Source organism: Propithecus coquereli, unplaced genomic scaffold, assembly GCF_000956105.1.
Source record: "Propithecus coquereli isolate 6110/MARCELLA unplaced genomic scaffold, Pcoq_1.0 Scaffold18, whole genome shotgun sequence".
NCBI classification, from domain to species: Eukaryota; Metazoa; Chordata; class Mammalia; order Primates; family Indriidae; genus Propithecus; species Propithecus coquereli.
Genome location: NW_012142745.1, coordinates 4106741 through 4119693, shown reverse-complemented (window position 1 = coordinate 4119693; position 12953 = coordinate 4106741). Strand labels below are relative to the sequence as shown.

The following is a 12953-nucleotide window of genomic DNA, read 5'->3' as shown; positions in this document are numbered from 1 at the left end:
GCATAGCCGCCCCCTGGATAAGTCAGACTTGGTTTACTTATCTGAAGGTTACAGAAGGAGGTTGCCACAGAGAGATTGGCTATGTCCTCTGACAACAACCAAAGTGTAAGTTTCTGAGTTCTTCATAAAGGGTCTCACTGGTGGAACTGAGGATAGTAAATCTTCATGAGTGAAGTTACACATAACTTTTGGAAGTCCCATTTTCCTCCCAGCCTAGTCCATAAAGCTGACACACTGCACATAGGTGGTCTAGATAGGTGTGGGGGATTCCTAATCTGAGCCAGGAGTACCTCCTTAATCTTGAAGTTTTATAATATAAAATATGACTACAGTGTGTGGGATGGTACAGTACACTCAGGCATGAACATGGCTCTCATTTCTCACCCTCAGCTTCCTCAGGCTAACACAGCTTGTTCCCAGCACTTCCTTGAAAATGGTTTTCTTACACTGATGCCTCTGGGAGTCATGGTAACGTGAGCTCAGACATGCCATGAGAAAGCACAAGTGATGCACACCAGAAATTGAGTGCTGCTCATGGTTCCATTACCCCAGGTGGCAATTTATTAAGTTAAGTAAAGCTCTAATTCAATTATGTATCAACATGGGGAAATATTGACTTACCTCCTTTTCCTGTTGGAAACTTAAGGAGTATTAAATGTTAATATTTTGAGGACGTTCAAACAGCTTTCCTTACCAATATCTTGCAACATTGGTGAGAGAAGGCAAAAACCCTTTTCACACAGATGCTTGGGTGAGTAACAGAAGTTTGAGCAGATCTCTTGGCAAAGTATTTGTTAAATTGGGCTTTCCTTCTCTGTTGAATTATATGACTTTAAAAATTACAGTCAAGTTGTATAATTGTTAACAGTGTTCTATCGGGAAATCAAGTCTCATCTTTTGTTAGACAAGCTGGGGTGATTCCTCATCAAAGTCATATCCAAACTTTAAAATGAGCTGAAACTTTGCCTCCACTCTAAACTTTTCCTGATTCTCTGCACTTCCAAACATGGCACTTCTACCTCTAGTGAGCAATTATTTTGGTGTCCTTGACTACTCTGTGAATTCCATGAGAACAAGGCAGGAAGCCACTTGAATGCAGGGATCCTACTTTATTCCCTTTTAATCCCTCCAAGGCCATGCACGGTGCTTTCCCCATATTGCTTCAATGAACTTTTGGTGTAGGAATTAGAATATTTCCCTCTTTTTTTGAGGCAGGGCCTCACTCTGTTGCCTGGGCTAGAGTGCAGTGGCATCATCATAGCTCACTGCAATCTCAAACTTCCAGGCTTATGTGATCCTCCTGCCTCTGCCTCCCTTGTAGCTGGGACTACAGGCATGTGCCACCATGCCCAGCTAATCTTTCTACTTTTTTGTAGAGATGGGGTCTTTCTCTTGCTCAGGCTGGTCTCGAACTCCTAACCTCAAGCAATCCTCCCACTTCAGCCTCCCAAAGTGCTAGGGTTACAGAGATGAGCCACTGTACTCAACTGGAGAATATCTTTAATTGGCAGAAATCCTCTCTCATTTGAGGGGAAACATCATGTATGCACTCTGGAAAAATCACTCCAAGTTCTATATATAAACTCTTAGATGTAGGAATTGGGTGAGATCATGGGCCCATTAAAGACCTTTATCACAATTTCTTAACATTTTAGGTATTCAGTTACAGTTCTTGCTCCTATTATTGTCCTTTCTCTCCATCAACTCCCACAAAAAATTTGGACTTTGAATTCCTTGGAGGCATTTTATTATATTACGTCAGGTTTTTCTGAACGTACCTGGTTAGCATAGTGCCTGACACAGGTATTATAGGTGCTTACAGCTGTTGTTGAAAGAAATAATAAACAAACTATTAATAGTTATTTAAGATAAAAAAACACTTTCATTTCTTGAAACACCTCTTTGGCATTTATTTTCACTGAGATTAGTGCAATGTCTCATTCTTTGAAAGAGATGGTAAAATGGCTCCATTTATCCCCTTATTCAATTTATATGACTATCCAGGAGCTATATGAATAATGACCATCAAAAGACAGAGACAGACTGATAAGAATATAAAATACAAGGCTTAGTGTAATAGGGGAGACCAAATTTTGGACATGTCATGTGGGGGTCAAAGAGGCTCATGAGCCCTCCCTAGGAGGCTGTAATACAGGAAGGTGGGTGGGTGTTGTGATAGTAGTGGGGAGGGCCTGTTGTGCCTATTCCTGCTCTGTGACTCCTGCCCACGGTCGTCACAAGGTTGATGGGGGCTGTTGCATTACCACGGAGGGTCCTTGAAGCCTCTCTACTGACCCCTGACTTTAACTCTCCTTTCACCCCTGACAATACTCTCAAACAACACAGGAGGCGGAGGGCTCTTGCATCTATCTGCCCTGTCAGTGAGGGGCCTTTAATCTGTTTTAGCATGAAAAATTCATTAAGAATGTGCTATTATTTCATCAGCGAAATCCTCAAATTTTAAATTAAATCCATAGGTCTGGTTTAGCAACCGCCGTGCAAGATGGAGGAAGCAAGCTGGGGCCAATCAACTGATGGCTTTCAACCATCTCATTCCGGGGGGTTTCCCTCCCACGGCCATGCCGACTCTGCCAACATACCAGCTGTCGGAGACCTCTTACCAGCCCACATCGATTCCACAAGGTATAGAGGAAGAGAGTCGAGGAGATTAAAATGTAACTTCCAATCGCTTTGTCTGCTGGATATTTTATACAAGTGAAATCCTTCTGCGATGCTGACATCGATGTTGTTTGTATGTTAATTATATTACATTGGGTTGCCCTGAATGTACCTGTCACATTTCAGAAACATAGTTTGTTCTATGACATACCTGAATCTCTCAGATAAACTGTGTTGTAATACAATACCACTCAGTATTTTGAAACAAAACAGCTTTCCTAAATAAACATGGGGTTTGCTTTGCTTTTGGTAAAATTTTACCTCCACATTTGTACTCCAGTTTGCAACTTACTGAAGTTCTATGATGGTTATTAAGTGCAGTAGTAGGAGAGAGAAGGTAAGCTTTGATAAGGTCACCATTTGTTAGCATACGGAGCTGAATAGGATAGTGTTAAATTGTAAGACTCAATTATTTGGGACTATGAAAGATAGCATTGCAGGCATTTGAAACTATACTATGACACTAATATTTAGGTGCTTTAGAAGGATATCTGTTGAGAAATTGGAGACTTGCCTTCCTTACCTTGGTTAATTCTCATATTGGTTAATTCTCACATTGATTAATAACATTCACTATCAAAATACACTTGTTAGCATTGTTAATGTGATTTCTGCATCTGTATTCTGGGTCAGTGTGCCACAGGCAGCATATACGTAAGTTGTGTTCTTTCAAATATGTGCAAAGATACATGCGACTGTATTTGCAATGAGTGATTCTACACCTGCATGTTAGGAAATGCAGTTAGAAATGGACATTTGATCTGACCAGGAGATAGTACCGACGGCCCGATGACTTGTGAACTTTTGCACTGAACTTTCTCTGCTGGCCTACACAGAAACTTTATAGCTGACAATCTTTTTCATTCCAGCCGTCTCAGATCCCAGCAGCACCGTTCACAGACCTCAACCGCTTCCTCCGAGCACTGTACACCAAAGCACTATTCCTCCGAACCCGGACAGCAGCTCTGCCTACTGCCTCCCCAGCACCAGGCACGGATTTTCCAGCTATACAGACAGCTTTGTGCCTCCGTCGGGGCCCTCCAATCCCATGAACCCCGCCATTGGCAATGGCCTTTCACCTCAGGTCAGTCCCGTGTTTCTAGACAGACGATTTGCTGTATACCAGAACCAAACAGTCAATTCCCCGAGGCAGTGGTGTAATGAATTGCCAAATTTAAACCATAATGTATTCTTTATACAAGCCACATGATTTCAGTTTTCTGGTTTCCTTTCTCTTCACCCTTCCTTCTGGCTGCATCAAAAGTTGCAGCTTAGACTTAAAATTCAAGTGATTTTGATGTAATCATGCAGACTTTGTGTTTAGACTTAGCTGTGAAGGTGTTTGTCACGTGTCATCTTCTCCATCCCAGTTCTGGACTTTGGTTGAGAAGCTCACAAACATGGGTGGATTTTTTTTTTTTTTTGGTTTTGCTTCTTGTTTTAAATGGTATTTGGTCAGCTGATGGGGTTTCAAACAAAAGCACTTCATAAAGAAACACCAAAGCTTTGACAAAACACTCGGAGAAGGAGCAAACAAGTCTTGTGGAGAGAGACCGAGTTGATGACTACAAACTCTGGAATAAATGAGTTATAAATGCACAAATTAGGAGAATTGCTGCTCTTTGGGAATATATAAATATTTGAATGTTGTAATTGTTTTTCTAATTTGCATTGGACTATGAGCTTTTCTTGGGAGATCATATTAATAAATTGCCTTGATAATTGCATGTCCCAGGGTTGGTTAAATTTCCTACATGTGGCATCTGTCTGAGGTTGATATTATTAGTAGTTGTTTAAATACAGATCACTTTATTTTATTAGAGAGTGTTTAGCCCAGGTGGTGAGGATAGCTGCCCACTAAATTTGGAGAAATGTCACAAAGGGGTTGCAATCTATAATTGCAATCAAGAATCTCTTCAGAGCTGAGAGTGAGAGTTTTAACAGCTTTATCTTTTCTCAACCCCCTTTTTCCTCTTGGTGGTTAGAAAAACAGAGAGAAGCTCAGAATGACACAAATGAAAAGTGAAAAGACAATTATCCTCAATTACACACTAATCACTGACTATCACCGCTGCCGAAGCACCACGAGGGCATTCTAATAGGCAGAAAATGAGATTTTAATGGCACAAAGGGTGGCCAAAATAACGACTCATATATCTTTGCCTTCTTCGTTTTCTTCAACTTGCGGTGTCTGTCTTGAGAGAGGAGTTCCTGGGCTCTGCGCAACGGTGATAACTCTGAGCAGCTGAAAAGTTCAAAGCCGTTGGAGTTGAAAAGAATGGATAGCAAAGGCAATGGAATAAACATTTCTGCCTAAAGGCAAAAGTTCATAAATCCCTTTTTGTAACAGTAAATGTAATTAAGTTTCATAGATTCCTATAGCACATCCTGGGATAAAAAAATAAGAGGTAGCTTTAAACCTCAGCTGAAAAATAACAACATGAAAACAATGAAAGTGCTTCCTATGGGACTTCAATACATTTCATTTCCAAGTGCTGGCATTTGTGAATGTGATTTTGCATGAAAATCATGGACTTATATTGATAGAGTCATCTTGAAAATGCCCAGATTCATAGTGTATAAACTTCTCCCACAATTTAGAAATCACATCAGAAGTAGTTATCTCTGCGATTTTTAACATTTAGCAGTTTTGGGCCGTAGAAAAGATTTTTAGGAATATGATTGGGTTGACAGTTTTAATGAAAGTAAACTCCCATCCTAGCCGCTTCCGTTAGGTGAGATGCAGGATTCTGTTGCATTTTTTAGTACCTTATCTTATTCAGTCATAATAACAATAACACGAATCTGTGTTCTATAAGTGAAACTGCTAGTTTCTTGCATTTTACGTGTATTATCTTGTACGTTATGATGTGTGCTATTTTGTATTATGTAAGAATTACATAAGTGGAATTGCTAGAACTTGATCTCCTAACTGTTAATGCTTGACTTCAGGAAGACTGGCTGATTCTAGAGTTGCTGGCAGGGTGGGAATCATTCCAACATCAAGCAATGGAAAATTCCACAGGCATTTTTTTTCCTGTATTTCTTTACTACATCTTACATATCATGTTAATTCCTTACTTATTACATTGCAGACATCCAGGATATTTTGCATTTCTACCATGCATTTCCACCTCAAACCACCACTAGGAATCCATGTTGTCTTAGTTCTTGTAGCAACCCTATCGAGGAAGAAGAGAGACAAATAATATGAAGTTCATCCTCGTGTCCTCAGGCTGGGCTGGGGAACAAAAGACAGTAAATGAGTCGGTATCTTGCCAAACATATTTATAAGACAATGGAGTAGAATAAGGATTAGAACTCAGATTTCTACAGCCTTTGGGATGTATTGCTTCTTAGGAATGCCTCTATTTAAACAAGATATGCCTATACAAATTTTGGTTGTCTGGCTTTATTAAAAATATTGTAAAGAAAAATTTGAAGCAAAGAGCCCATGTCTAGCAACCTGGTTTTCCTGTTAACTAACAAAGAGATTAAAAAAAGGCTGGTGACCCTTTAGTCACTGCTTATCATAAAGTGCTTATTAATATATTGGATCATATAAAACTAACTATAATACTAATGGTATGATTATCATTTCTCTTCCTGTTCACCTACTCTTCTACCTCCTCTTCTTCTGTCTGGTCATCTAACATGCAGATAAATCAACTGAAGCCCCAAAAGAGTGTCACCTACTGCCGGCCACAGGGCCGAGAGTGAGGACATTGGGACTAGAATGTGGGATTTTTGACTCCTAGTCTAGGCTCTTGTCCAGGATAGCACAGCATTGAGTGAAGAAGAAACAGGTTTCATGACAAAACAGGGGCAGGGGGTTTTAGTTATATTTTACAATCATTTAGTAGAGACCAGTTTTGTAAACTTTTAGGTTCATACTAATTTACACTCTTTTTGCTAAGCTTAATTTCTATTAATTTTTTAAGTTCTCCCAACAATAAAAGCATTGAATGCTTATTGTAGAAATATGGAAACATTTTTTAAAAAGTGTCTTTAGAGAAGAAAAAATCCCCTCAATGCAATCACTATTAATATTTTTGCACATTGCCTTTCAGATTTTGGGGTCTTATGCCTCTTTTGGAAGCACAATTGAGATAATAGTATGTAAAACTTTGCATCTTTCCTTTTCTCTGCCTTTAGATGCCATCATAGGTCTTTCCCCACCTATGAATTTAAACTGAATTGAATGTAAAGTTTTTTGAGTCATTATGATCAATTCATTGTTGATCTCCTCAGTAGAGGTTATTTGACATGTGAGAAATATTTGTGCATTTTATTTTTTCCTAGTGTCACTGAAACTGATGTATTATTTACCATTCAGACTTGGAAACCATAAGCTGGAATGTGCATGAACCATTGTAGAATGGGCTTGCTAGTTTTTTGTCAAGGAATTAATAATAGACATCATAAGGATACCCGAATCATTTCTCTGCGTGTGTGTGTGAATGGTAGTTGGTTTTGGCATCTCTAATATATCTGCTCTCTCAAGCAAAGTTTCTTTTAAAACTTGGAATCAGAGCCATTTGCCAAATGGTGCATCATAGATGCTCTCAACCTTTCCTCTGGGAAGGTCTCAGCTTCATGAGGGGCGGGTATGTAACAGTGCCTCAGGGAAGTCACACGTGTCCAGATGATCAGAAAGCATAGCAATAGACCGGTATGTATTTGTGACAGCCTGAATCTCAGAATACCAACAAAAACCTTTAGAAACTTTGGTGTTATTCTTCCTTGAGTTGCTGAAAGGGTCTATGCACTACTTAATTGTTGACAAGTTTTTCTTGTTTTGAGGGAATCGGCAACTGTATCTGGGGAACATTTCCATTTTCCTCACAAGAAAACTGAGGCCAAGGCAACTCAATCATCTAAATGATGGAGTGAGTTACTGCCTGGGTTAAAAGCCAAACCTATCTCTGTCCCAGTTGTTATTAATTCTTCTATGAACACAAATAACAAGTTTCAGTGGCTGGCTTCCACCAGAGGAAGCATAATGTCCTACATAGTTTTCCCCGGGCTTCCACAGTGATACTTGACCTGATTTTCCTGCAGGCGTGGTCGAATGGCTTCACCAATGGAGGGCTTGGCTTCACATGCCATTGAAGGCTGGATCTGTCAGGGAATGTGAGTCGAGATTCTTAGTGATGGGTGGGGGCGGAGGGGTAGGCTAATGATACCAACGAAACACTCTCTGAGAAGAAAACCATTTAACTCATTCTAGCAAGGGCTTCCACTGCAGTAGCAATCTTCTGGGTTTTTTGATTTTTAATTTTTATTTTTTAGAGACAGGGTCTCCCTTTGTCATCCAGGCTGGGGTGCAGTGGCATGATCTTAGCTCACTGCAGCCTCAAACTCTTGGGCTCAAGCGATCCTCCCGCCTCAGCCTTCCAAGTAGCCGTGACTACAGGTGTGTGTCACCATGCCTGGTTAATTGTTAAATTTTTTTTTGCAGAGATGGGCTCTTGCTATGTTGCTCAGGTTGGTCTCAATCTCCTGGCCTCAAGCAATTCTCCTGTCTCTGTCTCCCACAGTGCTGGGATTACAGGTGTGAGCCACTGTGCCCAGCCCCACAGCCTTCTCTTGAAAGAGTGTGTTCTCTTGGTGGGGGGATGATACAGAACATGGGGAAATATGGACCATGTATTTCTCCTCCATCCCCAGACAGTAGTTACCAACACCTTCCTACACGTGCAGCAGGGAAAAGGAATACTGACTTGGAGTATGGAATGCCAAGGAAATACTACCATGTGCTCACGATGTGAGACTAATTAACATTTGGCCCATGTTCTTCTAATTAACTTTTCTTTGCAAAGAAATACTACCCTCACTGCTCTCCCACCCCCAAGACGCACACAGCCAACCCCCCCAAACGAGGCCAATTAAGTTAACAAACTTTTATCATTTCATGCCCCATCCCCACCTTACTTTTCTACAAATTCCATGGTTCTTAGGTGACAGTTTCTAATAATTTCTTGAGTGAAATACGGTATCAGTGGGTTACGTGGTTTCTAGGAAGCTTTTCTATTGTTTTGTTTTATATAAAAATGGGCCAACTTGGCTGCATTTAGGGTTCATCAACCATTGCGAATGATTCTTCAAATGTTTTGGGTTTGGTAAAACCTAAAACACATTTTTGCCAAGCACTTTTCCTCCTTAATTTTTCAAACTGTGTATTTTAGGGAAAATTTGATCCATATGGTTTTGATTCATTTACTCTTATATCATTGACATTTTTTTCCCCCATGAAGCCATTTGATATCCAAGAAGCTTTCTGAGCCTTTCCTACATTCATTTTAAGCATTTTCCTCTCTAAAAAGAGGAAGTTCTGTTTGCAACCTCAGAGGCCATAAATTTTGAGTACCTCTCAATTCAGTAATACTTAAAAATACATTTGGTATAAATCTAGATTATTATGAACACGTTTTTTGTTTAGAGCAGATGGGCAGATTTTAGTTTCTGGTTTATGAGTGAAACCAATGACAAAATAAGAAAATAGGCTTAAATTATAAAAAAAGTTTCATCTTAGAGAACATTTAACTGTTATTAATAAATCCCCATGGCAAGAACTATACTCTGAGTCCTCGTTTCAAATTTTGTCCAGGTCTTGGGTAAGATGTAATTGAATAACCAGTACACCTGTCCTATTTCATGGATAATCTACGAAGGAAGGAAAAAATTCTCATAAAGATTTGTGTACTAGGCTTGAAAACGCTTGAATGTTTACCCACCACTCAGCACCTCAGGAACAAAGAGTAGGTCTGCAGATCTCATCAAGTTTATTGGCCATTCATCTATTAAGTCTGGCTGAATCATCAGAGCCTTGTGGTGATGAGATGCCATCTCTGAAACAGACCCAGAAGGAGCAGATAGATCTCTGCACTAACAAGACTGTGATTAATGGCCTAAGACATCAGGATCAACTTTTGTTCTTATTCACATTTTACAAAAGAAAATCCCTAACTCAACCACCCATCCAGTTGCTTTTAAAGAATAATATTAAAATTGAGATTATTAGTGTGTAATGTATGTAAATTGCGTATTTGGTGTCAGCTACGCTTATTAGGAAGCCTCTGCATTTCATGCATATATGGATTAGACTATCGTGGTTCCATTTCAAATTAGATTTCAATTGCTCAGCATAGTTTCTTTTGACAAACATTTGTTAATCCTGAAACTTATTAGGGAGAAGCATTTAAGTGTTAATATGTGTACACAAAACTCAAGACTGCTTTTGATTTTGCTCGTCATGTTTTGGACCACAGTGTTAACAATGATCTCAAATTTTTAGCTGCCAGGCAAGACAGTGGTTGTTTGTCCATCGAGGGTGTAGGGGCTTACTACATACGGAGCAGCGTGTTAGTGGCTGAGACACAGTCATTAAAAATGGTTGCAATGGGCCCTTTTCTGTTTCATTTGTTCCAGTGAAAATCTTTTTCACTGTGGCATGGTGATTCCTTGTGCTGTTGATACAGATAAAAGCAATGAGATTTCCCCTGGTGGTGGAGTCACCTCCTATTTTAACATAGCTGTAATCCTGGACATTTTCAGGTGCACATCCAGAAGCTACTTGATGATCATCTTTCTGATAAGCCATTTGTTTCGTCCATTTCACACACAGGTTGCAAATTCTGTGCCCTCAGCTTACCTTTATCATTGCAAAGAACCAGACAAGCAGGTGGCCTGCCACCAGCCCACTTCCCAGTGGAGGCACTTCCTTCCCTTTACACTTTCCAGAAATTCATCTGTGGGAGAAAAAGGAGTGGTTTTGATTAAAGAGATTTGTTGGGTGTCAAACAAAGGTGGGACAGAGAGACATTTTGTACAAAAGTGGCAGCCTCTCAAAAGGCTTGTGTGTCGTTCTGTTTCTTTTCTAAAGCAATTCATGAGCTCATTACCAGGGCTTCAGAAGCCTCCATGTTTACGAAGGCTCTAGGATGTTTATGATCATAAATGAGCCCACGTCAGCTACACCAGAATAACCAGTGGCCATTCGCATGTTTCCATTCTGCCATATTAGGTTTTGCGATGTTCCGCTCCGTGCTGAAAACGTTGCTGTTAATCCATTTGTTGAATCAATGCAGACTGTAATTGACCTGGTGCCTTTGGTTTTTCTCTGAAGGCTGTGGTTGCTGCACTTAAAGAACATGAGAAGAGCCCTGGTTTATATCAGCTCTAGTCATAGCCTCTTGAGTTAGTTAGATTTGGAGAATTGTGAGAGAAAGAACTACTTGGCCAAAATCTCCTTTTTAAAGAAAGGGAGGAAGTAGCAGCCAGTGACTGAATCTTACATCACGTCACTGAAATGAGCCATAAGAAAACCCTTTCTTGCTGAATTAAATTTTTTCGTGTCTGCTGAGTTGATTTAAATAGAAACTCCGTCAGCTATGTTCTCCTGTAGGTTGAACAAATCAAATGCAACAACTCTATGGTGTTTAGGCCCATTTGAATTCTTCTAGCCATTGAGGAGAAAGAAAATGGAGTGTGATTGCTTATTCTCTAACTAAGCTACTAGAATAAAACGTTTTTCTTTGTAGTCAATAATACACAGAAAAGCTATGCTAGATACTAGTGTGGGACCGATGGCCTGAATCAACCCTTTATATGTGGTTGGAATGCAATGTAAAGCTTTTAATTTATTACTGCATTTGCAAAATGGCAATATCTTCAGAAATCTGAATACTTGCATATTTATTCAATTAGGGGCTGAATGTGTGCTTTGTACTACAGACACAGAAGACTTGATTCAGTCATTAGTTGTGTACTAGTTTTTGCTTTTTTTCCCCTAAAGAATCTGTCTCTGCTAAACAGTCTGGGTTTCATCAGAGGTGTATATTTTTCAATGTATAGAATGATATTTAAAAATTACTCTTGACATGTAGCTTGAGTTCAGTAAACTGGAGTTTCTGAGATTAGAGATTGCATTGTCCCCGCTGATCAATGGAACAGACAGCAAATTGGGAGACCTCTGGAGACAGGGTACTTTGTACAATCATGGGGTAGTATTTCTACATTGATGGGAATATTTCTTAGCTGTGAGATGAATGCGCAGCAATCCTCGGCACTGAACTGATGGAGGAAGCATGCATTATTTAAAGAAACAGCTATCCTTTCTTTGTCACAAAACACTGATGTCTCATTCTGGGCACCTTGCATTAAGAAACTCTAGCTAAACTATTCCATCTGTTTTGAGATTTGGAAATACGCCCTGCAGATGGGGTATGGTGGTTCATACCTGTAGTACCAGCATTTTGGGAGGCCAAGTACGGAGAATCACTTGAGGCTGGGAGTTTGAGGCTGCAGTGAGCTGTAATGACACCATTGCACTTTAGACCAGGTGACAGAGCAATGATGACCTGTCTCAAAAAAAAAAAAACAAAAAACCAAAACCCTGTAGATTGTAGAGTTGACCCTCTATTTGTATGACTTCTTGGTTCTAACTCAATGTCGATCTTTCTATGATTCTTCCAGGCAGAATTTCTTATTTTAGCCTCTGTTGGTGTCACATTGCTATATTTATACCTTATTAAAGCTGTATTATATTATAATGTATCCACTCCCACCCACTATAAATTTCTAGAGGAATGGTACTATTTGAACACTCTGAAACCAAGCCATGCTTCATAATAAAGGTTTGTTCCTCAAAGCAGACTCCCTGGAGCAATCGTTTAGGGGAAAAGTATTCTGAATAAAAAATTTGGTAAAAGTCACAAATTATATCACTTTATCTTTCAGTGTTCCAGTGCACCTTAGCCTCCTAAAGGCTCTGACAAGTCTTAAAGTATGGGAACATGTTTAACTCCATGTTCTCTAATTTGACTACGGAGCACTTTTGTTGAATACCAAACTATCACATTTTGAGGAACGTTTCCCAGGAAATACTGAAAGATGGAAAACCAGGTGAAGACTAAACTCATGATCCATCCATTTCTAAAATAATTCCCTTGGTTTTTTTCCACAGGTGCATGTTTCTTTCTGTTAGTGTCTGATGTTATCTTCAACCTCAACATGTTGTCAGCCCTCTGTGTAAGAACTGGGAAGGAGGGAGACTAATTTTAAAGAAGAGGCTATAAACTGCTTAATAATGTTTGGATAAGGTGGATGAGAGAGTAAAGAAAAGACAGATTTCCTGTTTAATGAATTGATTATAGTGTGAGTGTAACTCATTGATCTAAAGAAATCCCCAGGCCGAGCACGGTGGCTCACGCCTGTAATCCTAGCACTCTGGGAGGCCGAGGCGGGCGGATTGTTTGAGCTCAGGAGTTCGA

General features: G+C 39.8%; 1 protein-coding gene across 3 annotated transcripts in view; it reads left to right on the top strand.

Moving 5' to 3' along the window:
- Nucleotides 1–12953, top strand: part of PAX3 (paired box 3) — a 111193-nt gene that overhangs the window by 87867 nt on the left and 10373 nt on the right. For all 3 annotated transcript variants that reach the window (XM_012642487.1, XM_012642485.1, XM_012642484.1), the window contains exons 6-7: nucleotides 2478–2643; nucleotides 3549–3763. In XM_012642487.1, the coding sequence (XP_012497941.1) occupies nucleotides 2478–2643; nucleotides 3549–3763 (381 nt within the window). The remainder of the gene's footprint in view (nucleotides 1–2477; nucleotides 2644–3548; nucleotides 3764–12953) is intronic.